Below are 25,707 nucleotides of genomic sequence, written 5' to 3' on the forward strand. Positions count from 1 at the left end.
TTTAAAAAATGTAACTTCATTACACCTTTACACTGGCATACAAACTCAGTAGCACAGAGTAGATCATCCATATGACATTGGGAAATAGAGCATTGTGGGTAGTTTAGAAGATTTCCCGAAATAAGTTAATAAATATGTAATAACGAAAAAACATAACTGTTTGTAATTATAGGAAACCATATTGTGACTACAACTAGCTTACTAAGTCTTTAACCACACTGTATTGTCACACTGGTGAGTAAAAACTCATGCTTCCTACACTTTAACTTGTTGTCGAAAGATAAAATATACTTTTTACTCAACAGCGTTACCCACTCCAGTCAGCAGATGGAGGTCTGCGACTTTAAGGCAATGCTGTTAGTGTGATGTATAATCTAGTGGATGGAACGCTTCTTTCAACAGCAGCAACAGTTAGTCAGCCACCTCGGTAGCTTGCTAGACAAAATAGCCAAACCAATAAAGCTCTTTAGACGCTTCAGTGTATATTATCCACTGTGTTTTAAACCCCCTTCTGTCATCTAGTTAGTTATCCGATCTAATTTCATATTTACGGTGTGGTTTTTAGTCAGCTAGCTGGCTGGTTAAGTTAGTATTAGCCTAGCTAACATCCCCGACCATGCGGTCACTAAGCTACTCTCCTTCTGCTAAAGAAGAGGAGGATATCACAGTAAAACAAGAAGTAGAGGGTGAGGCCGTTACTGTGAAAGAAGAGGAAGACGTGTTCTGAATGAAAGAGGAGGAGGGTGTTACAGTAAAAGGAGAGGAGGATGCAGTTTATGGAGTGAAAGAGGAGGAGGGGGAGATGACTGTTACATCGAAAAAGGAGGAGGAACTGGATATCTGGGCCGGGTTTCCCAAACGCATCTTAAAACCTCTTAGAGCTACACCCCTACATTTTTCAATTTCCACCTGAAGACATACCCAAATCTAACTGCCTGTAGCTCAGGCCCAGAACCAAGGATATGTATATTCATGGTTTCATTTTAAAGAAAACACTCTGAAGTTTGTGTTAATGTGAATTGAATGAAACAACCATACGTATTTTATTTTTATTGTTGTATCATCATCTTTAAAATGAACAAGACAAAACAAACATTCAGATAGGATGATGGGAACAATTTCAGTGAAAAACAGAAGAGGGCAACAGTACTTGTGCAAAGTTTCAGAATGATAACTTCCAAAATGAGTGTGCTACATGACATTTATCATGAAGTCACAAATGTACCCAAGTGGCCAAATTGGTGAAGTTATTCATTTTGAATGGAATAACTATATACAAAATACCAAAATGGTATTCTAACACACCCCCCAAAGAAATGGAGAAAAAACATGAAAAAAATAAATAAATTTACAAAATAACACTCAATATTTGGAAGACCCTCAGTCCTCTACACAATATTGTGCTGCTGATGCCAGGTGCAATAGCAGTCTCTTTCTGCTGTAAAGCAGAGGGTCACCAAGCATGTGGTGCAGGTGATGGGGGACTTCATTTTGCAAAGAACACAGCGACGCCTCCATGCTGTGCCCTTTGGGCCCTGAGGCACATTCATGCCTGCAGAAATAAATTGGGGCAGATAAACACCACTTGTGGCAGGAGCAGAAGGGACAGAGGTAGAGGGGCCAGAACGTGGTGCAGTGGTGCTGTAGCCAGCAAGCTCCTTGATGAGCAGCTCTCTGAAGGCAAGCTGTGAATTGGGGGGCTTTCCACAGCTCTTAGCCATTTCCTTGTGTAGGATGAATGCATTCACCACAGCAATGTCGATGAAATGATAGAAGGTCTTGTACCATTTCATCGTCTTATGGAGAACATTGTAATAGCCTATCAGCGCATCTGACAGGTCCACACCTCCCATCCTCTTGTTGTAGTCCTTTATTGCAGTTGGAATGGGGACATTTTTTTGCGGTCCATGCCCCAGTAGCGCTGAGACAACAGGTGTCCGGCTGGATGAACCAGCTTCAGTGAGGGATGGGCACCTTGGCACTGGGACCTTGGCACCCATCCCATGTTCAGTTAGAATAGTTTCACATATGAGCCCTGTATCAACAGGTATAATAAACTGATATATATAGAGTACAGGGAACATAAGGTTGAATATATTATTATAGACCTGCTAGATCTACTGTCTCATTTATATTATGACAGACCACCTAGAGCTACTGTCTATTTTATATTATGACAGACCAGCTAGATCTACTGTCTCTATTATATTATGACAGACCAGCTAGATCTACTGTCTTTATTATGTTACAACAGACCAGCTGCATCTACTGTCTCCATTTCACTTTGGCCATTGTTGTGGGCCTGCCCTCCCTTCAACAGCCTCAAATAGGCTATTTCATGTGGGGGTGGGGTGGGGTGGAGCGGCAGACCAAGTCCAGAACCCAGTTGCACAGGGCGGGGTCGAGACCCAGGGTCTCGAGCTTGATGACGAGCTTGGAGGGTACTATGGTGTTGAATGCCGAGCTGTAGTCGATGAACAGCATTCTCACATAGGTATTCCTCTTGTCCAGATGGGTTAGGGCAGTGTGCAGTGTGGTTGAGATTGCATCGTCTGTGGACCTATTTGGGCGGTAAGCAAATTGGAGTGGGTCAAGGGTGTCAGGTAGGGTGGAGGTGATATGGTCCTTGACTAGTCTCTCAAAGCACTTCATGATGACGGATGTGAGTGCTACGGGGCGGTAGTCGTTTAGCTCAGTTACCTTAGCTTTCTTGGGAACAGGAACAATGGTGGCCCTCTTGAAGCATGTGGGAACAGCAGACTGGTATAGGGATTGATTGAATATGTCCGTAAACACACCGGCCAGCTGGTCTGCGCATGCTCTGAGGGCGCGGCTGGGGATGCCGTCTGGGCCTGCAGCCTTGCGAGGGTTAACACGTTTAAATGTCTTACTCACTTCGGCTGCAGTGAAGGAGAGACCGCATGTTTCCGTTGCAGGCCGTGTCAGTGGCACTGTATTGTCCTCAAAGCGGGCAAAAAGTTATTTAGTCTGCCTGGGAGCAAGACATCCTGGTCCGTGACTGGGCTGGGTTTCTTCCTGTAGTCCGTGATTGACTGTAGACCCTGCCACATACCTCTTGTGTCTGAGCCGTTGAATTGAGATTCTACTTTGTCTCTGTACTGGCGCTTAGCTTGTTTGATAGCCTTGCGGAGGGAATAGCTGCACTGTTTGTATTCAGCCATGTTACCAGACACCTTGCCCTGATTAAAAGCAGTGGTTCGTGCCTTCAGTTTCACACGAATGCTGCCATCAATCCACGGTTTCTGGTTAGGGAATGTTTTAATCGTTGCTATGGGAACGACATCTTCAACGCACGTTCTAATGAACTCGCACACCGTATCAGCGTATTCGTCAATGTTGTTGTCTGACGCAATACGAAACATCTCCCAGTCCACGTGATGGAAGCAGTCTTGGAGTGTGGAGTCAGCTTGGTCGGACCAGCGTTGGACAGACCTCAGCGTGGGAGCTTCTTGTTTTAGTTTCTGTCTGTAGGCAGGGATCAACAAAATGGAGTCGTGGTCAGCTTTTCCGATTAATTAGGGATATGAGGGCTTCGGGAATCTGTGATAACAGGTTTTCATCTGGCGTCCCTGACTCGTTCATACAATTAATAATTTCTAGGAGTTCGGCTGGAATCTGTGATAATATGCTTTCATCTATCGATATTATGTCTGTTACCCCCGCCTCATTCATACGATTAGTCATTTCTAGGAGTTCTGGCGGTATCTGTGATAAGAGGCTTTCAACTGTCTCAATTAGGTCTGTTGGCTCTGCCATTTGGATAATTAATGATGTGCGTTCTTGGGTTATTCTGGAAGGATCCGTGTTACATATAAGATTTTAGCGCCTGTATTTACGTTTTTTAATCGGAGTGCTGTTTAACATACGTGGTTCTATGCCAGAATGATAGATCCTGGCGGTATTGTCGCTCAAGTAGAACCCCAATTCGTTTGTGTAGCAAAACCTTTCGGGATTTTAGAGCCCTGGAAAAGGCTGTGAAAAACCTAGCTTGTTCTATTTCAGATCCAGATGTTGCCACCATAGAATTGGCGGAATCAAGAAGGTTGGCCGCATCCCATAATAGTCATCTGCCTCTGAAATGTCATTTAAAACTGTGAAATCCTCCGGTTTGGTTGTTTCATTGGGAATGTTCGGTGAGCCGGAATCCTCCGCGTGCTCTAGATGTGTGTGGTCTTCTGTGCCGTTATACGCAGGGGAGTCTGAAAGAAAATACTACATACAAAATAGGTTATTAATTTTTTAAATTTTAGACACAAAAATGTCAAATACATTTCAGGTATAATACTATATATTAACAATACATAATTAAAATACTTCGGCTTTTTTGGCGAGGGCTGTTCTGGCGAAAACTGGGGGGGGGAGTGATTTTTTTCATCAAACAATTCCTGATTCTGCATGGCCGGTCTCGTTGAAGCCTGAAAAAATATTATTTGTCCTTGTTTTAACATATTCAAGCCTAAAAAATGTATAAATAATAAACTAGGTAAAACTAATAATATATATATATATATATATATATATAATGGCTTCATACCATGTCCATGGAGCGCCTGCTCGTGAAGCCGCAAGTTCCCTGCCCAGTAGTACTTTTCTGGAGGGGAGGATTCTGAGCAATGTACTAGAGCCCATGTTGTGCGTTGGTTGTTTGGGTCTGGAATATGGAGCGAGCGAGTGGAGGTTCCCGGGGGAGTTGGCGGGACGTTTAAATCCTCTGTTCTCGGTGTGTTTGAAAAAACGTTCGTACAGAACGGGAGAATTGCATCTGTGTCATCGGATGTGTCATCTGCTCCGACGAAGTCGTTCAGGGTCCATAAGGAGCCCGTTATTCTTCTTGGCTGTATGTCGGCTGTAAACACAAAAATAGCTTTTAATATAGGGTGCACACTTTTTGTTTTTTAATGTATAAATATTCTTGTGTATGTGATTATTGGACTTACGTCGAAAATAGTGTGATGGGGATTGGCTGCATGCGTTTTGCGCCTGAGAATCCCCGTCTAACGCGGTCTGTTCCAGATCATTTAAACCTCTGAGCAGCTGCGTAAAGGATGGAGAACCTACAAACGTTAGATAATATTAAGTTATTTACCCTATATAACATTTTTTTAAAGAATACGTGCATTGCCCCCACGTTTAAAACACATAACTCCTGTTTAATATTCCAATAATATTCAAACAATTCCCAGACTCCAAATCTTAAAATATATTATTTTCACTAACTCACCTTCAGAAAGCGTCATTAGGAGGGATTCACGGATGATCTTTAATCTGTCCTGGGCTGTTGTACGGTCGTGCGAACAGAGTGGAAAGTATCTGTTTTCCCTAGACTCGTTCTGCGGTCGTGTCCCTAACAAGAGATAGTACGGAATGAGTTTACAGAGCATGGGGTGACGTTTTTTCGGGCAATATCGTGTATGCCATAAAATGGGTCTGGAGTACCCCCAGAATGTTTTAGAGAGGCAGCGAATTAAAGCAACAGGAGGGGATGTCGAGACATTATGTCTGCAGGTATTGCATTTATGTTTCATAGCACCTCAGGGGCAGCAGCTTGGTGGGGTGTCCGATGTAAATTTATAGACCGGGTTGGGGGGACCGTTAATATATGCGCTGATTAGAAATAACATTGTTTTAACCCCAAGGGTTGGTCTAGACATATTGTATTCTTTCTGGGGTGTTTGACTTTTTATCCCCCACATCCTCTGGGGTGAGAAATTCGGAATTGAAAGACATGTGTGTTAATGAATCGAAAGTGCTTAAGATATAGGGGGCAGCATTTTCACTTTCGGATAAATAGCGTGCCCAATTTCAACTTCCTGCTACTCATGCCAGGAATATAAGATGTGCATATTATTAGTAGATGTGGATAGAAAACACTCTGTTTGAATCATGTCTGTGAGTATAACATAACTTATGTAGCAGGCAAAACCCAGAGGACTAACTGTTCATATTTTTTTTTTGCCTCTGACTGTTCCCTAAGTAATCTTTTCCCTGAGATATTTCATAGGAACCTGTTATCAGTTCCTACCGCTTCCACTGGATGTCACCAGTCTTTGGAATTTGGTTGAGGTTATTCATTTGTGCAACGAAGAAGAAGAACATCCTGGAACAACGTTACACTATTGAGAGTTGCACAAGACGTAAAAAGGAGCATGGTTTGTTTACTTGCTGTATTGAATACAGATTGCCCCGTCTACCATTTGATCGATTATTAACGTTTAAAAATACCTAAAGTTGTATTACAAAAGTAGTTTGAAATATTTTGGCAAAGTTTATAGGAAACTTTTGAAATGTTTTGTAGTGATGTTGCGTTTTTTGGCAGCTGTTTTTTTCTGGATCAAACGAGTCAAATAAATGGACATTTGGATATATATGGACTGAATTAATCGAACAAAAGGACCAATTGTGATGTTTATGGGACATATTGGAGTGCCAACAAAAGAAGCTCGTCAAAGGTAATGCATGCTTTATATTTTATTTCTACGTTCTGTGTAACTCTCTTTGTTGACATTGTGCTATCATCAGATAATAGCTTCTTATGCTTTTGCCGAAAAGCTTTTAAAAATCTGACATGTTGGCTGGATTCACAACGAGTGTAGCTTTAATTGAGTATCTTACATGTGTGATTTAACGAATGTTTGATTTTTATATCATTATTTGAATTTGCCGCGCTGCATTTTCTGTTTTTTTTTCTCCAAGTGGGATGCAAGCGTCCCCTAACCCATAAGAAGTTAAGAGACGCTGACAAACTTTTTGATGGGGGGGTAGGCAGATATCTGTACATACAGTTTGCATGATATTGCAAACTTTGGTTTCAAACGACCCCTACAGAGACACACACCCCCACCCCTTTTGTTTTTGAAACACACGCTCCTCCTGGCCCGGCACACGTACACCGTGCACGCACACGGCTTTTCAGAAATTATTTTTCTCAGAGACATGCATGATGATAGAGCGAAAAGACAGAGCCCCTTCGTTGAAAGGTGAGAGAAAATTTTGAAAGCATTTATTTAATTCAAAATATTTAGTACATACAGTTTAAAACCTGTTATAATTAATTAACCATTTGACTATTCCTTTCTTACAGATATAGGGCTTGTTTAGGGGCTTGGTTAGCCCTGACCTGCATCCGTTTCCAATTCACTAATGCCAAGACAGGCTCTCTTGCACGCTCCATCAAAGCTCCGTAAGTTTTCACTCCAGGGGTAGATCATCAGTCGGGCATGTGGATCCTGGGAATGTCTTAAGGATAGACGTGGCCAGCGCCATAATTGTTCACTATTTTGGAAAAGACTGTCCAGCTTATTCATAATGGTTATGAATATGGGATAATCAATCCATTTAAAGCTAAACACCGGCATAAAAGGTTTACATCCTTGAATGCTTTGGAAAATACATTTGTCGCATTTGCACTATCAAATTGTTCACATGCTAAAATTGTCACTTTGGAGTCAGGGCTATACGCCATTGAAGCGATTCTTAGGGCCTTCAGATCACTGCGTCCGCAGACCAGTTATTCCACTGCATATCCGGGGAGAGTTGTACCACTCAGGGCCTGTTCAATTTGACAGAGTGCAAGCCTTTTCTTAAGCCATTCTCTCATCCGCAGCGCAGGAGAAAAACTCTTGGGTTTTGCCTGATAAAGGGGTTTGGGGCCGCTGTCTGTGAATATCTGAACCGTAGATTCCTCAGGTTGGAATATGTAAGTCATATGTCCCTCACTCGTAACCAAAACTCATTTAAAACATTCTGGAGTCTCACACAAAACTTCCTCAAGGCTTTTGTCATTGGGTGCATGACAAGAGATGCATAGCACCCCGAGAATTGGCCTAGGAGACATAATTTTCTGTTTAATATTCAGGGTTTTATTTTTAAAATCTTGTTTAGTGTTCGTGGGCCGCATGCCTTGTTCTGGGCTTCATTTATAATGCGTCTGCCACACCCAATACCCCGGACATTCCTGTTTCATAGACGACAGGTCAATAAAATAGGGGTAGGGGGCCATACTCTTTGAAATGTTCAAACACCCCCCCCCAGTTCAAAGAGGTCCCTAGACATCAATCATCATGACAACTTCAAAGGAATAGATGCAATATATGCATAAATTAGCACACCCGCTAACGCGTGAGAACAGGAACAGGATGCCCACATATGGACATAAGCAGTGATAAGGTCCTGACAGGATGCCCAAATATGGGCATGCACACGGCATCCGGACATCGGGTCATAAATCAAACGTTTGACGTGTGCAGCCTACTTTATTCTCTCTGACTTGTATTTGTTAAACAAGCACCTTATTAACTGCACAAGCACCACAAACCCTGTTGTTTTGACAAGAAGCAATAAATCACTGATATCGATTTGGGGGGAAATCAGGTTTTACGTGCTGTTGAAACGAACACAACTAAACAAAAACACATGGAAATGGGAGATATCTTTTACCTCACTGGTTAGAGGACAACCTGCAGAAGACAGTCAGCTACATTTTGGAGTGATGCATTTAAATGTAGGGGTGGCTAAACAAAGGAACACAACACTTATTTGTAATCACTCATTGATATCATATTGAAATAAATTATGCGAGAGGGGGGAGGTGAGGTTGCACATCCTGTTAAAACCAACACAGCAAAAACCACACGGAATCTGGGAATAATCTATACATCATTGGTTAGAAGACAATTTGTAGAAAACAACCAGCTACATTTTGAAGGGTTTCATTTTGATTCTAGTGGGTCACCAACGTGGTAAGTGTAACAACTCTTTTTTAGTTAGTCACTTTTTGTTAAATCTCATAAATAGTACTCTTTCAATTCAGAACCTGGAATTTTCCCCTGAGGCTAAAAACAATAGAACCTGAAGGCAAATGTTTAGGGTTCTACATTCTGACATTCATTAAAATACTCCTACTACAATGTTAAAAACATTCTACATTGAGACATTATTTCATTGATATCATGAAAAATGTTTAATCAGAGTATTTCAGAGTATTTCTTCCCCTATTGAGCACAGCTATGAGATTTCTCTCCTGTGTGTGTTCTCTGGTGTGATACTAGGCTGTTTAGCCAAGCAAATCTGGTCAAACAATGGCTACAGCTGTATTGTTTCTCTCCTGTGTGTATTCTCTGGTGTATAGTGAGATAGCTAGATGTAGAAAAACTCTTCCCACATTGTTCACAGCTATAAGGTTTCTCTCCTGTGTGTGTTCTCTGGTGTGTCTTCAGACAGCCAGATGTACCAAAACTCTTTCCACATTGATCACAGCCATAAGGTTTCTCTCCTGTGTGTGTCCGCTGGTGTAATATCAGGCTGTTTAGCTGAGTAAAACTCTTCCCACATTGATAACAGCTATATGGTTTCTCTCCTGTGTGTATTCTCTGGTGTATAGTGAGATAGCTAGATGTAGAAAAACTCTTCCCACATTGAGTACAGCTATATGATTTCTCTCCTGTGTGTGTTCTCTGGTGTATAGTGAGAACGCTAGATGTAGAAAAACTCTTCCCACATTGATCACAGCTATAAGGTTTCTCTCCTGTGTGTGTTCTCTGGTGTAATATCAGGCTGTCTGGCTGAGTAAAACTCTTCCCACAATGATCACAGCTATATGGTTTCTCTCCTGTGTGTGTCCTTTGGTGTATAGTTAGATAACTAGATGTAGTAAAACTTTTCCCACAATGATCACAGCTATACGGTTTCTCTCCTGTGTGTGTTCTCTGGTGTATAGTTAGATAGCTAGATGTCGTAAAACTCTTCCCACATTGATTACAGCTATAAGGTTTCTCTCCAGTGTGTATTCTCTGGTGTGATTTCAGGGTTTGTAGCCGAGTAAAACTCTTCCCACATTGATCACAGGCAAAAGGTTTCTCTCCTGTGTGAATTCTCAGGTGTATTTTAAGTTCTGATGAAGATTTGCAACTTTTCCCACAGTGAGAGCAGTGGTGAGATTTCTTCCCTGTGGATCTCTGCTGGTGTTTATTGAGATGTTCTGAACTGGAGAGACTCTTCTCTGCCTCGTCAGTATCATGAGGTTGTTGAGGCTCCCAAGAGGATGCAAGATCGTCACGTCTCTCTCCTGTGTGAACAACAAAGTCAGACAGATGGTTAAGCCCCACAACAGCAGAAATCCATTGTTTATTGGAGGTAAAAGGTGATGCCCAGAGCATACCCATGCAGTTGTACTACAACTGACGTCTGTTCAATTATTTGACTGAAGACAGTCAAGTGAGCAACAATAATCATATTTTGTCTTGTTTTCACATGAGTAGTAACATTGATGATTGTAGGCTAGAAATAAGTGGTCGAAATCCTAAGCAGTGTGCCAGATGACTTTTGGTCTTCAATATAGGCCCCTTTCTGTGTTTGCTAAAATTGGCGCACAAGGGTAACGCGCACACAATTTGGTTGTAGAAACTCCTCCCTGCTAATGAGGAAACCGATAGTTATGGATGTAGTATATCTGCCTGGAGCAAAAATGGTGAGCGAAGATTTTAGTTTTTCACAAGGTATTCTGAATATTACAGCGAACCATCAGCGCAAGATCAGGAGTGCTACTCAAGGAGACTCACATTAACTTCTTATGGCTGGGGGCAGTATTGAGTAGCTTGGATGAATAAGAGTAAACTGCCTGCTACTCAGTACCAGAAGCTAAGCTATGCATATTATTAGTATATTTGGATAGAGAACACTGAAGTTTCTAAAACTGTTTGAATGATGTCTGTGAGTATAACAGAACTAATATAGCAGGCAAAAACCTGAGGAAAAACTCCAACCAGGAAGTGGGAAATCTGAGGTTTGTAGTTTTTCAACTCTTTTCCTATCGAATACACAGTGTCTTTGGGGTCAAATTGCACTTCCTAAGGCTTCCACTAGATGTCAACAGTCTTTAGAACCTTGTTTGATGCTTCTACTGTGAAGTGGAGGCGAATGAGAGGGGATTGACTCAGAGGTCTGGCAGAGTGCCATTAGCTGACCACGCGCGTTCACGTGAAAGTTAGCTTGCTTTCCATTGCATTTCTATAGACAAAGGAATTTTCCGGTTGGAACATTATTAAAGATTTCTGATAAAAACATCCTAAAGATTGATCCTATACATTGTTTGACATGTTTCTACGGACTGTAACGGAACATTTTGACTGTCTGCTCGCGTGTCATGAATTTGGATTACTGTGCTAAACGCGCAAATAAAATGGAGGTAAAGGGACAAATTATGAACTTTATCAAACAAATCAAACATTTATTGTGGAACTGGGATTCCTGGGAGTGCATTCTGATGAAGATCATCAAAGGTAAGTGAATATTTATAATGCTATTTCTGACTTCTGTTGACTACACAATATGGCGGATATCTGTTTGGCTTGTTTTGGTCTCTGAGCATTGTACTCAGATCATTGCATGGTGTGCTTTTTCGGTAAAGCTTTTTTGAAATCTGACACAGCGGTTGCATTAAAGAGAAGTTTATCTTCAGTTCCATGTATAACACTTGTATCTTTATCAACATTTATGATGAGTATTTCTGTAAATTGACGTGGCTCTCTGCAAAATCACTGGATGTTTTTGGAACTACTGAACATAACATGCCAATGTATACTGAGATGTTTTTTTAAATATGAACTTTATCGAACAAAACATACATGTATTGTGTAACATGAAGTCCTATGAGTGTCATCTGATGAAGATCAAAGGTTAGTGATTAATTCATCTCTATTTCTGCTTTTTGTGACTACTCTTTGGCTGGAAAAATGGCTGTGTTTTATCTGTGACTAGGCACTCACCTAACATAATTGTTTGTGGTGCTTTCGCCGTAAAGCCTATTTGAAATCGGACAATGTCGTGGGATTAACAACAGGTTCATCTTTAAAATGGTGTAAAATACTGGTGGTGTTTGAGGGTCACAGGGTTTGAGAATACTGGGATACTGTAATGTTTTGTCATTCTAAATGTCCTGAATAAAGGAAAATAGCTCTGTGTGTTGTACAATAGCCTATCCATCAAGGAACAGTTCAAAGTAATCACAATATACCAATTAGACACTGGAATGATAGATGTGCAGAAGATGAATGTGCAAGTAGAGATACTGGGGTGCAAAGGAGGAATAAATACAGTATGGGGATGAGGTAGTTGGATGGGCTATTTACAGATGAGCTATGTACATGTGCGGTGATCTGTGAGCTGCTCTGACATCTGGTGCTTAAAGTTAGTGAGAGAGATATGAGTCTCCAGTTTCAGTGATTTTTGCAGTTCGTTCCAGTCATTGGCAGCTTTACCTAGCAGAGACTTGTAGATGACCTGGAGCCAGTGGGTTTGGCGATGAGTATGAAGCGATGGCCAGCCAACGAGAGCGTACAGGTTGCAGTGGTGGGTAATATATGGGGCTTTGGTGACAAAACGGATGGCACTGTGATAGACCGCATGCAATTTGTTGAGTAGAGTGTTGGAGGCTATTTTGTAAATGACATTGCCGAAGTCAAGGATCGGTAGGAAAGTCAGTTTTACGAGGGTATGTTTAGCAGCATGAGTGAAGGATGCTTTGTTTTGCGAAATAGGAAGCCGATTCTAGATTTAATTTTGGATTGGAGATGCTTAATGTGAGTCTGGAAGGAGAGTTTACAGTCTAACCAGGCACCTAGGTATTTGTAGTTGTCAACATATTCTAAGTCAGAACCGTCCAGGGTAGTGATGCTGGACGGGCGGGTAGGTGCGGGCAGCGAGCGGTTGAAGAGCATGCATTTAGTTTTACTTGCATTTAAGAGCAGTTGGAGGCCACGGAAGGAGAGTTGTATGGCATTGAAGCTCGTCTGGAGGTTAGTTAACACAGTGTCCAAAGAAGGGCCAGAGGTATACAGAATGGTGTCAACTGCGTAGTGGTGGATCAGAGAATCACCAGCAGCAAGAGCGACATCATTGATGTATACAGAGAAGAGAGTCTGCCCGAGAATTGAACCCTGTCATGGCTCACATCAACACCATCATCCCAGAAACCCTGGACCCACTCCAATTTGCATACAACTCTAACAGATCCACAGATGATGCAATCTCTATTGCGCTCCATACTGCCCTTTCCCACCTGGACAAAAGGAACACCTATGTGAGAATGCTATTCATTGACTACAGCTCAGCATTCAACACCATAGTTTGGATTTATAGTTCCATAGTTCCCTCAAAGCTCATCAATAAACTAAGGACCCTGGGACTAAACACCTCCCTCTGCAACTGGATCCTGACCTTCCTGACGGGCTGCTCCTGGTGATGAGGGTAGGTAACAACACATGCACCACGCTGATCCTCAACACAGGGTCCCCTCAGGGGTGTGTGCTCAGTCCAGTCCTGTACTTCCTGTTCACTCATGACTGCATGGCCAGGAACAACTCCAACATCATCATTAAGTTTGCCGATGACACAACAGTGGTAGGCCTGACCACCGACAACGATGAGACAGCCTATAGGGAGGTTAGAAACCTGGCTGTGTATTTTAGCGCCTGGCAATGCAGATGCTTGTTGGCACGCGCGAGCAGTGTGGGTGCAATGATTGAATAACATGTATGTGTAAATAGATCGTGCAATGTTCGCACCCATGACACATCTGGTTTCGGCAGAGTGTAAGTGGACGAGGGTGTGTCTTATAACTGTTTGGGCCGCTGCCAATATGTAGCCGCCTAACCTCAGAAAAGAAGAAGACATGGTAGGAACCAAAGTGTTGGTAAGTGTTTCCAGGTAACCCTAATTAGATCTTGCATTGCATGTTCTTACTTCATGTAACTGGCTAGCTAGCCAACATATTCATACTTGGCCTATTCTTCTCTGACAAGATACCGCTGCACAAACATGCTTATGTAACAGGGTTATATTGGTGATTCCCAATGCCACTTTATTGTTAAGCCAATGGAGTTTTGGTTTGAGTTAGTCTTGCCTTCACCTACTCAACATGGCATCTTATTGGCTGGTTTGCGTAGCTTGCTTACGAGGGGGGATGTTCCAGTTAGAATCGTCCCAGTGAACAAGCACCAAACCAGCGGTAAATTGTTGGTTGCAAAGCACTGTACATCAAAAGTGATTTTTATACTCTCAAGTGATGATTTAAATGTACAATTTATATCAAATTGTTTGTAAATGTTATTCGAACATCACACATAAGATGCAGCTGTTTTTGGAGAATATTTGTTGTGCATTTTGTTGTAGAGAATTCCCACCAGTACTAGCTAGCAACTTACTGTGTCTGGTGGGGGGGTTCATATATTTTGTACAGTGTGTGAGTGCAGAGTTGGATGGTGAGACGTGCATTGCATGACGTGCAATTTTGTGCCGTTCCTATCAGGTACATTGTTAAAGATATTATATTGTATATTGTATTATTTTGTTAACTAGCCCAGTGAACAAGCACCAAAACAGCGTGCATGAGTGCAGAGTTGGATGGTGAGACGTGCATTGCATGACGTGCAATTTTGTGCCGTTCCTATCAGAATAAATCTACATGACTGATGCTATATGTTGGAGTTCCGTGTCGATGACTGATTCTACACAACGCAAGAAGAGTACTGTTACACTTATCTATGCCTACACCAGCACTGGTACCAGGCAGTGTTAGTTAGCTACGTTTGAGCTGACTCTTAATACATTTAGCAAGCTAGCTAGCCCGCTAACTAGAAATTAGTCAAGTCAATAAACATTGGGTAGTTAGTTAGATAGAATATAGTTAACACACTGGCAAGTTTGATGTATAAGTAGCCAAGTAACATTAGGTAGCTAGCTAACATACCAGTACATACTGCTGTAATGTTATGCTATGTGGTTCGTAAGGACAGCGTAGCTAACAAACTATCAGCCAACATAACGTGTAAGGTAACTTATTTGAAAAGTCATTACTTTATTACATTGCTCAACATTTTCTTAACATTTGCCATAATTAGTTAAAGCAATGAATTTGTATCGGCTCTCGTTGGAGTTTGGTTGCATATTTTCGGCATTTTCTTCAAATCTGAAAATGTTGTGAAGCCACGCCCATTTTCTGAAGAACTGCATTATGGACCCTAAAAGTACAGAAATAGTGTCCACTGCATGTATAGTATCTATAGTACTGCATGTATACTTCGTATTTTGGCGAATGACATCCAGGAACATCTGGCATTCTAACTGTATCCATATTTTGACAAATAAGGGAAAGGGAATAAGGGGGATATCTAGTCAGTTGTCCAACTGAATGTTTTCAACTGAAATATGTCTTCCGCATTTAACCCAAACCCTCTGAGTTGCTTAATCGACATCCACGTCTTCGGCGCCCTGGGAACAGTTGGCTAACAGCTTTGATCAGGAGCAGAACGACCGATTTTTACCTTGTCAGCTCGGGGATTCGTTCCAGCAACCTTCCGGTTACTGGTGTAAAGCTCTAACTAGTAGGCTACCATTCCGCCTTAATAAGCATACATACTCAATTTACGCCAAAAATAGTGTGGTTAGTATGAGTCTTCAAACACAGCTCAGGTCTCTGGGCTGCCATTTTGTTTCTGTTTAAATCCTAGATTGGCCCTTTAGCAAAGCCACAACAATAAACCAATCTGCAGTTCAAACAATAACTAAACTAATTCCACCACTGTTTTGGTAATAAGATGATAGTGGGGCTGGAGAAATGTAACTACTCTCAAATTCATAGACAGACCTGTGGATGGAAGGACTGACCAACCATGATATCAACATTGTAGTTTTAACCATGTACGAGGCTATACAGTGTTGATTTACATTGTTTCTAAACATCGGAGTAAAAAAAGCTTATTTGGTGTTCTGATGGGGTAAACAGTTGAACTAAGCTCATGAGGCATGTGTTATATTATTCAAGAATCAATGGAAAGAAAGAAATAATTTAAATGTAGCAATTGAATATTTCCCCTTTAACACCACACATCAGTCCCACAACTGCCTCTGTTTTTAAGAGAGTACTTACTAGTGTTAATCAGGGCCCGGTTTCCCAAAACCATCTTACGGCTAAGTTTACTGTTAGAACAATTGGATGCCTTAAGATGCGTTTGGAAAACAGGGCCCAGATATTCAGTTTCCTCCTCCTCCTTTTTTGATGTGATAGTCGTCTCCCCATCCTCCTCTTTCACTCCAAGAACTGCATCCTCCTCTCTCTCTGTCTCCTCTTCTTTTACTGTAACTTCCTCCTCCTCTTTCACTCTGAACGAGTCTTCCTCTTCTTTCACTGAAACGTCTTTCTGTTCTTCTTTCACGGTAACAGCCTCACCCTCTACTTGTTTTTGTATTGAAACAGCCTCCTCTTCCACGAGAGTTTCTTTCTCCGTCCAGCAGACCTCATCTTCTTTACCAGGAGGAGAGTAGCTTAGTGAGCTCATGGTCGGGGATGTTAGCTAGCTAGCATTAGCGATTAGCCTAGTTCTAAGCTAACTTAGCAAACCAGCTAGCTGACAAACAACGTAAATATATAATTGCATAGGCCAACAAGTACATACGAGAGAAGTATGTTTATTACAGAGCGACTAATATACACCAAAACAGTGTAAAGAGCGTGAATGTTGTAGCTATGTTTGCTAGAAAGCTACCGAGGTGTCTGACTAGCTGTTGTTGTTGAAGGAGCATCCCGTCCACTATATTATACGTCACACTGGCAGCGTCGCCTGAACCTAAAAGACGCACATCGCCATTTGCTGACTGGAGTGGGCAACGCAGCTGAGGAACCAAATGTTTATTTTTCATTTATCTCATAAAGGTTTAATATTATATTATGTCGTTCAAAGAAAAGCATGTGCTGATTGATTCGTGTTTAATTGAGTGAGAATTTAAAACAAACTTTACACACACTAAATATTTGCATTGAACCATACTTCGGATCATTTTGTCCCCAGAGGCATAACTTTTATCATAGCCAAAATGTGGTTTATTCAATTATTCCAAATTTTCATGACTTTGTCAATCAACTGGTTGTTAATAAATCTAAATCATGGTTTAGTGTTTCTGTATCAAAATGGACTTTTAACAAATTAAAATCCTTTGGAGTAATTTTGACCCCAGGCAAAAGCACCTTTGATAAATAGGAAGTTTATTTCAAATCAAAATCAAATGACATTTTATTGGTCACATACACCCTCAAAAACATCTGCTAAACACGTGTAACGAAATGCTTGTGTTTCCAGCTCTGACAGTGCAGTAATATCTAACAAGTAATATCTAACAATTTCACAACATATACCCAATACACACAAATCTAAGTATTTGAATCTAGGTTTCTCTGGAGACATGATTCATCCCACCAGAGGGTGGAGGGACCCCTGTTTCAGTGGTTTTGACCAGATAGACACCTGCAGAGACACAGTATAGTGCCTCCCTTGTACTCTCCTAAAATTAGATTTTTCTATACCACGTATCACGTGACAGTGTACAAAACTACCAGCGGTGGAATACTCTGCCAGCGGTATACAGTGCATTCAGAAAATATTCAGACCCCTTCACCTTTTCCACATTTTGTTACGTTACAGCCTTATTCTAAAATTGAAAATGTTCCCCCTCCTCATCAATCTACACACAATACCCCATAATGACGAACCAAAAACAGTTTAAAAAAAGAGGCGCATCCTTAAGAGGTTTTAATCATTGCTACATAAAGGCCTGATTGGTGGAGTGCTGCAGAGATGGGGGAACATTCCAGAAGGAAAACCATCTCCACAGAGGAGCTCTGGAACTCTGTCAGAGTGAACTTTGGGTTACTGACCAAGGCCCTCCTCTCCCGATTGCTCAGTTTGGCCGGGTGGCAAGCTCTAGGAAGAGTCTTTGTGGTTCCAAACTTCTTCCATTTAAGAATGATGGTGACCACTGTGTTCTTGGGGACCTCCAATGCTACAGACATTTTTGGTAACATTCCCCAGATCTGTGCCTCGACACAATCCTGTCTCTGAGGTCTATGGACAATTTCTTTGATCTCATTGCTTGGTATTTGCTCTGACATGCATTGTTAACTGTGGGACCTTAAATAGACAGGTATAATCATAAACAATATGATTTCATGTGGCATAAACAAAAACACAAATTAACATCTTCCGTCATCTTCCGTCAAGATAGAACTGCTAAAGGGGGAGGAGTTGCAGTCTACTGCAGAGATAGCCTGCAAAGTAATGTCATACTTTCCAGGTCCATACCCAAACAGTTCGAACTACTAATTTTGAAAATTACTCTCTCCAGAAATAAGTCTCTCACTGTTGCCGCCTGCTACCGACCCCCCTCAGCTCCCAGCTGTGCCCTGGACACCATTTGTGAATTGATCGCCCCCCATCTAGCCTCAGAGTTTGTTCTGTTAGGTGACCTAAATTGGGATATGCTTAACACCCCGCCAGTCCTACAATCTAAGCTAGATGCCCTCAATCTCACACAAATCATCAAGGAACCCACCAGGTACAACCCTAACTCTGTAAACAAGGGCACCCTCATAGACGTCATCCTGACCAACTGGCCCTCCAGATACACCTCCGCTGTCTTCAACCAGGATCTCAGCGATCACTGCCTCATTGCCTGTATCCGCTACGGAGCCGCAGTCAAACAACCACCCCTCATCACTGTCAAACGCTCCCTAAAACACTTCTGTGAGCAGGCCTTTCTAATCGACCTGGCCCGGGTATCCTGGAAGGACATTGACCTCATCCCGTCAGTTGAGGATGCCTGGTCATTCTTTAAAAGTAACTTCCTCACCATTTTAGATAAGCATGCTCCGTTCAAAAATGCAGAACTAAGAACAGATACAGTCCTTGGTTCACCCCAGACCTGACTGCCCTCGACCAGCACAAAAACATCCTGTGGCGGACTGCAATAGCATCGAATAGTCCCCGGGATATGCAACTGTTCAGGGAAGTCCGGAACCAATACACGCAGTCAGTCAGGAAAGCTAAGGCCAGCTTCTTCAGGCAGAAGTTTGCATCCTGTAGCTCCAACTCCAAAAAGTTCTGGGACACTGTGAAGTCCATGGAGAACAAGAGCACCTCCTCCCAGCTGCCCACTGCACTGAGGCTAGGTAACACGGTCACCACCGATAAATCCATGATTATCGAAAACTTCAATAAGCATTTCTCAACGGCTGGCCATGCCTTCCGCCTGGCTACTCCAACCTCGGCCAACAGCACTGCCCCCCGGCAGCTCCTCGCCCAAGCCTCTCCAGGTTCTCCTTTACCCAAATCCAGATAGCAGATGTTCTGAAAGAGCTGCAAAACCTGGACCCGTACAAATCAGCTGGGCTTGACAATCTGGACCCCTATTTCTGAAACTTTCCGCCGCCATTGTCGCAACCCCTATTACCAGCCTGTTCAACCTCTCTTTCATATCGTCTGAGATCCCCAAGGATTGGAAAGCTACCGCAGTCATCCCCCTCTTCAAAGGGGAGACACCCTGGACCCAAACTGTTACAGACCTATATCCATCCTGCCCTGCCTATCTAAGGTCTTCGAAAGCCAAGTCAACAAACAGGTCACTGACCATCTCGAATCCCACCGTACCTTCTCCGCTGTGCAATCTGGTTTCCGAGCCGGTCACGGGTGCACCTCAGCAACACTCAAGGTACTAAACGATATCATAACCGCCATCGATAAAAGACAGTACTGTGCAGCCGTCTTCATTGACCTTGCCAAGGCTTTCGACTCTGTCAATCACCATATTCTTATCGGCAGACTCAGTAGCCTCGGTTTTTCGGATGACTGCCTTGCCTGGTTCACCAATTACTTTGCAGACAGAGTTCAGTGTGTCAAATCGGAGGGCATGCTGTCCGGTCCTCTGGCAGTCTCTATGGGGTGCCACAGGGTTCAATTCTCGGGCCGACTCTTTTCTCTGTATATATCAATGATGTTGCTCTTGCTGCGGGCGATTCCCTGATCCACCTCTACGCAGACGACACCATTCTATATACTTTCGGCCCGTCATTGGACACTGTGCTATCTAACCTCCAAACAAGCTTCAATGCCATACAACACTCCTTCCGTGGCCTCCAACTGCTCTTAAACGCTAGTAAAACCAAATGCATGCTTTTCAACCGATCGCTGCCTGCACCCGCATGCCCGACTAGCATCACCACCCTGGATGGTTCCGACCTTGAATATGTGGACATCTATAAGTACCTAGGTGTCTGGCTAGACTGCAAACTCTCCTTCCAGACTCATATCAAACATCTCCAATCGAAAATCAAATCAAGAGTCGGCTTTCTATTCCGCAACAAAGCCTCCTTCACTCACGCCGCCAAGCTTACCCTAGTAAAACTGACTATCCTTCCGATCCTCGACTTCGGCGATGTCATCTACAAAATGGCTTCCAACACTCTACTCAGCAAACTGGATGCAGTCTATCACAGTGCCATCCGTTTTGTCACTAAAGCACCTTATACCACCCACCACTGCGACCTGTATGCTCTAGTCGGCTGGCCCTCATTACATATTTGTCGCCAGACCCACTGGCTCCAGGTCATCTACAAGTCCATGCTAGGTAAAGCTCCGCCTTACCTCAATTCACTGGTCACGATGGCAACACCCATCCGTAGCACGCGCTCCAGCAGGTGTATCTCACTGATCATCCCTAAAGCAAACACCTCATTTGGCCGCCTTTCGTTCCAGTACTCTGCTGCCTGTGACTGGAACGAATTGCAAAAATAGCTGAAGTTGGAGACTTTTATCTCCCTCACCAACTTCAAACATCAGCTATCTGAGCAGCTAACCGATCGCTGCTGCTGTACATAGTCTATTGGTAAATAGCCCACCCATTTTCACCTACCTCATCCCCATACTGTTTTTATTTATTTACTTGCTCTTTTGCACACCAATATCTCTACCTGTACATGACCATCTGATCATTTATCACTCCAGTGTTAATCTGCAAAATTGTAATTATTCGCCTACCTCCTCATGCCTTTTGCACACATTGTATATAGACCCCCCCCTTTGTTTTCTACTGTGTTACTGACTTGTTAATTGTTTATTCCATGTGTAACTCTGTGTTGTCTGCTCACACTGCTATGCTTTATCTTGGCCAGGTCGCAGTTGCAAATGAGAACTTGTTCTCAACTGGCCTACCTGGTTAAATAAAGGTGAAATAAAAAAAATAAAAAAATAAAACATTTCTGGGCCACATCCTGATTGATTGCATCCCATTCTTACATAATGAATGCTTGGAGTTTGTCAGAATTTGTTGATTTTTGTTTGTCCACCCGCCTCTTGAGAATTGACCACAAGTTCTCATTGGGATTAAGGTCTGGGGAGTTTCCTGGCCATGGACCCAAAATATTGATGTTTTGTTCCCCGAGCCACTTGGTTATCACTTTTGCCTTATGGCAAGGTGCTCCATCATGCTGGAAAAGGCATTGTTCATCACTAAACTGTTCCTGATGGTTGGGAAAAGTTGCTCTCAGAGGATGTGTTGGTACCATTCTTTATTCATGGCTGTGTTTTTAGTCAAAATTGTGAGTGAGCCCACTCCCTTGGCTGAGAAGCAACCCCACACATGAATGGTCTCAGGATGCTTTACTGTTGGCATGACACAGGACTGATGGTAGCGCTCACCTTGCCTTCTCTGGACAAGCTTTTTACCGGATGCCCCAAACAATCGGAAAGGGGATTCATCAGAGAAAATGACTTTACCCCAGTCCTCAGCAGTCCAATCTCTGTACTTTTTGCAGAATATCAGTCTGTCCCTGATATGTTTCCTGGAGAGAAGTGGCTCCTTTGCTGCCATTCTTGACACCAGGCCATCCTCCAAAAGTCTTCGCCTCACTGTGCATGCAGATGCACTCACACCTGCCTGCTGCCATTCCTGAGCAAGCTCTGTACTGGTGGTGCCCCGATCCCGCAGCTGAATCAACTTTAGGAGACGGTCCTGGCGCTTGCTGGACTTTCTTGGGCACCCTGAAGCCTTCTTCACAACAATTGAACCGCTCTCCTTGAAGTTCTTGATGATCCGATAAATGGTTGATTTAGGTGCAATCTTACTGGCAGCAATATCCTTCCCTTTTGTGCAAAGCAATGATGACGGCACGTGTTTTCTTGCAGCTAACCATGGATGACAGAGGAAGAACAATGATTCCAAGCACCACCCTCCTTTTGAAGCTTCCAGTCTGTTATTCGAACTCAATCAGCATGGCAGAGTGATCACCAGCCTTGTCCTCGTCAACACTCACACCCGTGTTAACGAGAGAATCACTGACATGATGTCAGCTGGTCCTTTTGTGGCAGTGCTGAAATGCAGTGGGATTCAGTTCATTTGCATGGCAAAGAGGGACTTTGCAATTAAATTAAATTCATCTGATCACGCTTCATAACATTCTGGAGTATATGCAAATTGCCATCATACAAACTGAGGCAGCAGACTTTGTGAAAATTAATATTTGTGTCACTCAAAACTTTTGGCCACGACTGTACACACAATACCTCATAATGAAAAAGCGAAAATAGGTTTGTAGAAAACATGTCACATTTATTAATAAGAAAAAACAGATACCTTATTTATATAAGTATTCAGACCGTTTGCTATGAGACTTGAAATTGATCTCCGGTGCATACTGTTTCCATTGATCATTGTTGAGATGTTTCTACAACTTGTTTGGAGTCCACCTGTGGTAAATTAAATTGATTGGACATGATTTGGAAAGGCACACATCTGTCTGGCTACCACAGCATTCTGAAGCGATACGCCATCCCATCTGGTTTGTGCTTAGTGGGACGATCATTTGTTTTTCAACAGGAGAATGACCTAACACACCTTCAGGGCTATTTGACCAAAAAGGTTAGTGATGGAGTGCTGCATCAGATGACCTAGCCTCCACAATCACCTGACCTCAACCGAATTGAGATGGTTTGGGATGAGTTGGGCCGCAGAGTGAAGGAAAAGCAGCCAACAAGTGTTCAGCATATGTGGGAACTCCTTCAAGACTGTTGGAAAAGCATTCCATCTGAGCTGGTTGAGAGAATGCCAAGAGTGTCCGAAGCTGTCATCAAGGCAAAGGGTGGCTACTTTTAAGAATCTAAAATATATTTTCATTTGTTTACCACTTTTTTGGTTACTATATGATTCCATATGTGTTTTTATAGTTGTCATGTCTTCACTATTATTCTACAATGTAAAAAATAGTAAAGATAAAAACCAACCCTGGAATGAGTAGGTGTGTCCAAACTTTTGACTGGTACTGTATATCTCATAAATGTTTTCACATTCTGTTACATAAAGTCACTTTCTTACCACTTCTTCCATAGTCAAACAATGTAAGGAAATAATTGTTTTTAGGGATGCTGTCAAAAATGTATTGAATTCAACTGGATTAACCCAGCCTACAAAGCACTCCAGCCACTCTGTTGAGGGATTTAGTCTCTATTAAACCTCATAGGAAGACCAGTTTTATCATGTGGAGGTTTCATTCAGGTCTCTGTTTAACGAGATACTCTGTCTTTGGCAGGAGAGAGACCAGACTCTCACTCTGACAGCGGGAAGAGTCCTTCAGGGGAACCAGACCCAGAGACGCCCAAACCAGTGAGACAACACCACTGCTCCCACTGTGAAAAGAGTTTTTGCTGGTCAGGGAACCTAAAACTGCATGAGAGGACACACACAGGAGAAAAACCTTACCAGTGTTCCCAGTGTGGAAAGAGTTTTGCCGTGTTAACTAACCTGAAAAGGCATGAGAGAATACACACAGGAGAAAAGCCTTATCACTGTTCCCACTGTGGAATTAGTTTTATTCAGTTAGGGCACCTAAAAGCTCTCGAGAGGACACACACAGGAGAAAAGCCTTTCCAATGTTCCCAGTGTGGAAAGAGTTTTACTAAGAAAGGGCAAGTAAAAGAGCATGAGAGAATACACAAAGGAGAAAAGCCTTTCCAATGTTCCCATTGTGGAAAGAGTTTTACTCGGATACGAAATCTAAAAAAGCATGCGAGACTACACACCGGAGAAAAGCCTTACCAATGCTCTCAGTGTGGAAAGAGTTTTGCCGTGTTAACTAACCTGAAAAGGCATGAGAGAATACACACAGGAGAAAAGCCTTATCACTGTTCCCAGTGTGGAAAGAGTTTTACTCAGATAGGGTACCTAAAAGTTCATGAGAGAATACACACAGGACAAAAGCCTTTCCAATGCTTCCAGTGTGGAAAGAGTTTTACCATGTTAGCTAGCCTGAAAGGGCATGAGAGATTACACACAGGAGAAAAGCCTTTCCAATGTTCCCAGTGTAAAAAGAGTTTTACCTGGTTAGGGAGCCTGAAGGAGCATGAGAAGACACACTAAAAAAAGCCCTACCACTGCTCTTTCGCTCTGTGTGGAAGGACATTTTTCCAGTCAGAGAACCTGAAATCACATGAGAGAATAAAGGTGCTGTGTTCTGACTTATTTTTGCCTGATTTTTTTTTTGATTTTTTGATTTCACCTTTATTTAACCAGGTAGGCCAGTTGAGAACAAGTTCTCATTTGCAACTGCGACCTGGCCAAGATAAAGCATAGCAGTGTGAGCAGACAACACAGAGTTACACATGGAATAAACAATTAACAAGTCAATAACACAGTAGAAAACAAAGGGGGGAGTCTATATACAATGTGTGCAAAAGGCATGAGGAGGTAGGCGAATAATTACAATTTTGCAGATTAACACTGGAGTGATAAATGATCAGATGGTCATGTACAGGTAGAGATATTGGTGTGCAAAAGAGCAAGTAAATAAATAAAAACAGTATGGGGATGAGGTAGGTGAAAATGGGTGGGCTATTTACCAATAGACTATGTACAGCAGCAGCGATCGGTTAGCTGCTCAGATAGCTGATGTTTGAAGTTGGTGAGGGAGATAAAAGTCTCCAACTTCAGCGATTTTTGCAATTCGTTCCAGTCACAGGCAGCAGAGTACTGGAACGAAAGGCGGCCAAATGAAGTGTTGGCTTTAGGGATGATCAGTGAGATACACCTGCTGGAGCGCGTGCTACGGATGGGTGTTGCCATCGTGACCAGTGAACTGAGATAAGGCGGAGCTTTACCTAGCATGGACTTGTAGATGACCTGGAGCCAGTGGGTCTGGCGACGAATATGTAACGAGGGCCAGCCGACCAGAGCATACAGGTCGCAGTGGTGGGTGGTATAAGGTGCTTTAGTGACAAGACGGATGGCACTGTGATAGACTGCATCCAGTTTGCTGAGTAGAGTGTTGGAAGCCATTTTGTAGATGACATCGCCGAAGTCGAGGATCGGAAGGATAGTCAGTTTTACTAGGGTAAGCTTGGCGGCGTGAGTGAAGGAGGCTTTGTTGCGGAATAGAAAGCCGACTCTTGATTTGATTTTCGATTGGAGATGTTTGATATGAGTCTGGAAGGAGAGTTTGCAGTCTAGCCAGACACCTAGGTACTTATAGATGTCCACATATTCAAGGTCGGAACCATCCAGGGTGGTGATGCTAGTCGGGCATGCGGGTGCAGGCAGCGATCGGTTGAAAAGCATGCATTTGGTTTTACTAGCGTTTAAGAGCAGTTGGAGGCCACGGAAGGAGTGTTGTATGGCATTGAAGCTTGTTTGGAGGTTAGATAGCACAGTGTCCAATGACGGGCCGAAAGTATATAGAATGGTGTCGTCTGCGTAGAGGTGGATCAGGGAATCGCCCGCAGCAAGAGCAACATCATTGATATATACAGAGAAAAGAGTCGGCCCGAGATTTGAACCCTGTGGCACCCCCATAGAGACTGCCAGAGGACCGGACAGCAT

At 42.8% G+C, this 25,707-nt stretch overlaps 2 protein-coding genes across 2 annotated transcripts; one reads left to right on the plus strand and one right to left on the minus strand.

The window, feature by feature from the left end:
* Positions 1–6,772: 6,772 nt before the first annotated feature.
* Positions 6,773–16,599, minus strand: LOC112245057 (zinc finger protein 501-like). The gene is made up of 2 exons (XM_024413000.2): positions 15,944–16,599; positions 6,773–10,084 (listed from the first exon to the last, which is right to left on the minus strand). The coding sequence occupies exons 1-2, from the start codon at positions 16,350–16,352 to the stop codon at positions 9,012–9,014; spliced, it is 1,482 nt and encodes a 493-aa protein (XP_024268768.2). The 5' UTR covers positions 16,353–16,599; the 3' UTR covers positions 6,773–9,011.
* Positions 16,600–22,001: 5,402 nt separating this feature from the next.
* On the plus strand, positions 22,002–24,296 carry LOC121841553 (gastrula zinc finger protein XlCGF49.1-like). The gene is made up of 2 exons (XM_042310643.1): positions 22,002–22,011; positions 23,426–24,296. Exons 1-2 carry the CDS (start codon positions 22,002–22,004, stop codon positions 24,250–24,252), a joined length of 837 nt encoding a protein of 278 aa, XP_042166577.1. The 3' UTR covers positions 24,253–24,296.
* The last annotated feature ends 1,411 nt before the right edge of the window (positions 24,297–25,707 follow it).

Source organism: Oncorhynchus tshawytscha, linkage group LG32, assembly GCF_018296145.1.
Source record: "Oncorhynchus tshawytscha isolate Ot180627B linkage group LG32, Otsh_v2.0, whole genome shotgun sequence".
Classification (NCBI taxonomy): domain Eukaryota; kingdom Metazoa; phylum Chordata; class Actinopteri; order Salmoniformes; family Salmonidae; genus Oncorhynchus; species Oncorhynchus tshawytscha.

Coding starts and splice junctions, on each gene's coding strand:
- LOC112245057 (XM_024413000.2), bottom strand. CDS start 16,352: ATGAGCTCACTAAGCTACTCTCCTCCTGGTAAAGAAGATGAGGTCTGC. Junction 10,085..15,943: donor CCGGGCCCTGATTAACACTA/GTAAGTACTCTC, acceptor TTGTTCACACAG/GAGAGAGACGTGACGATCTT.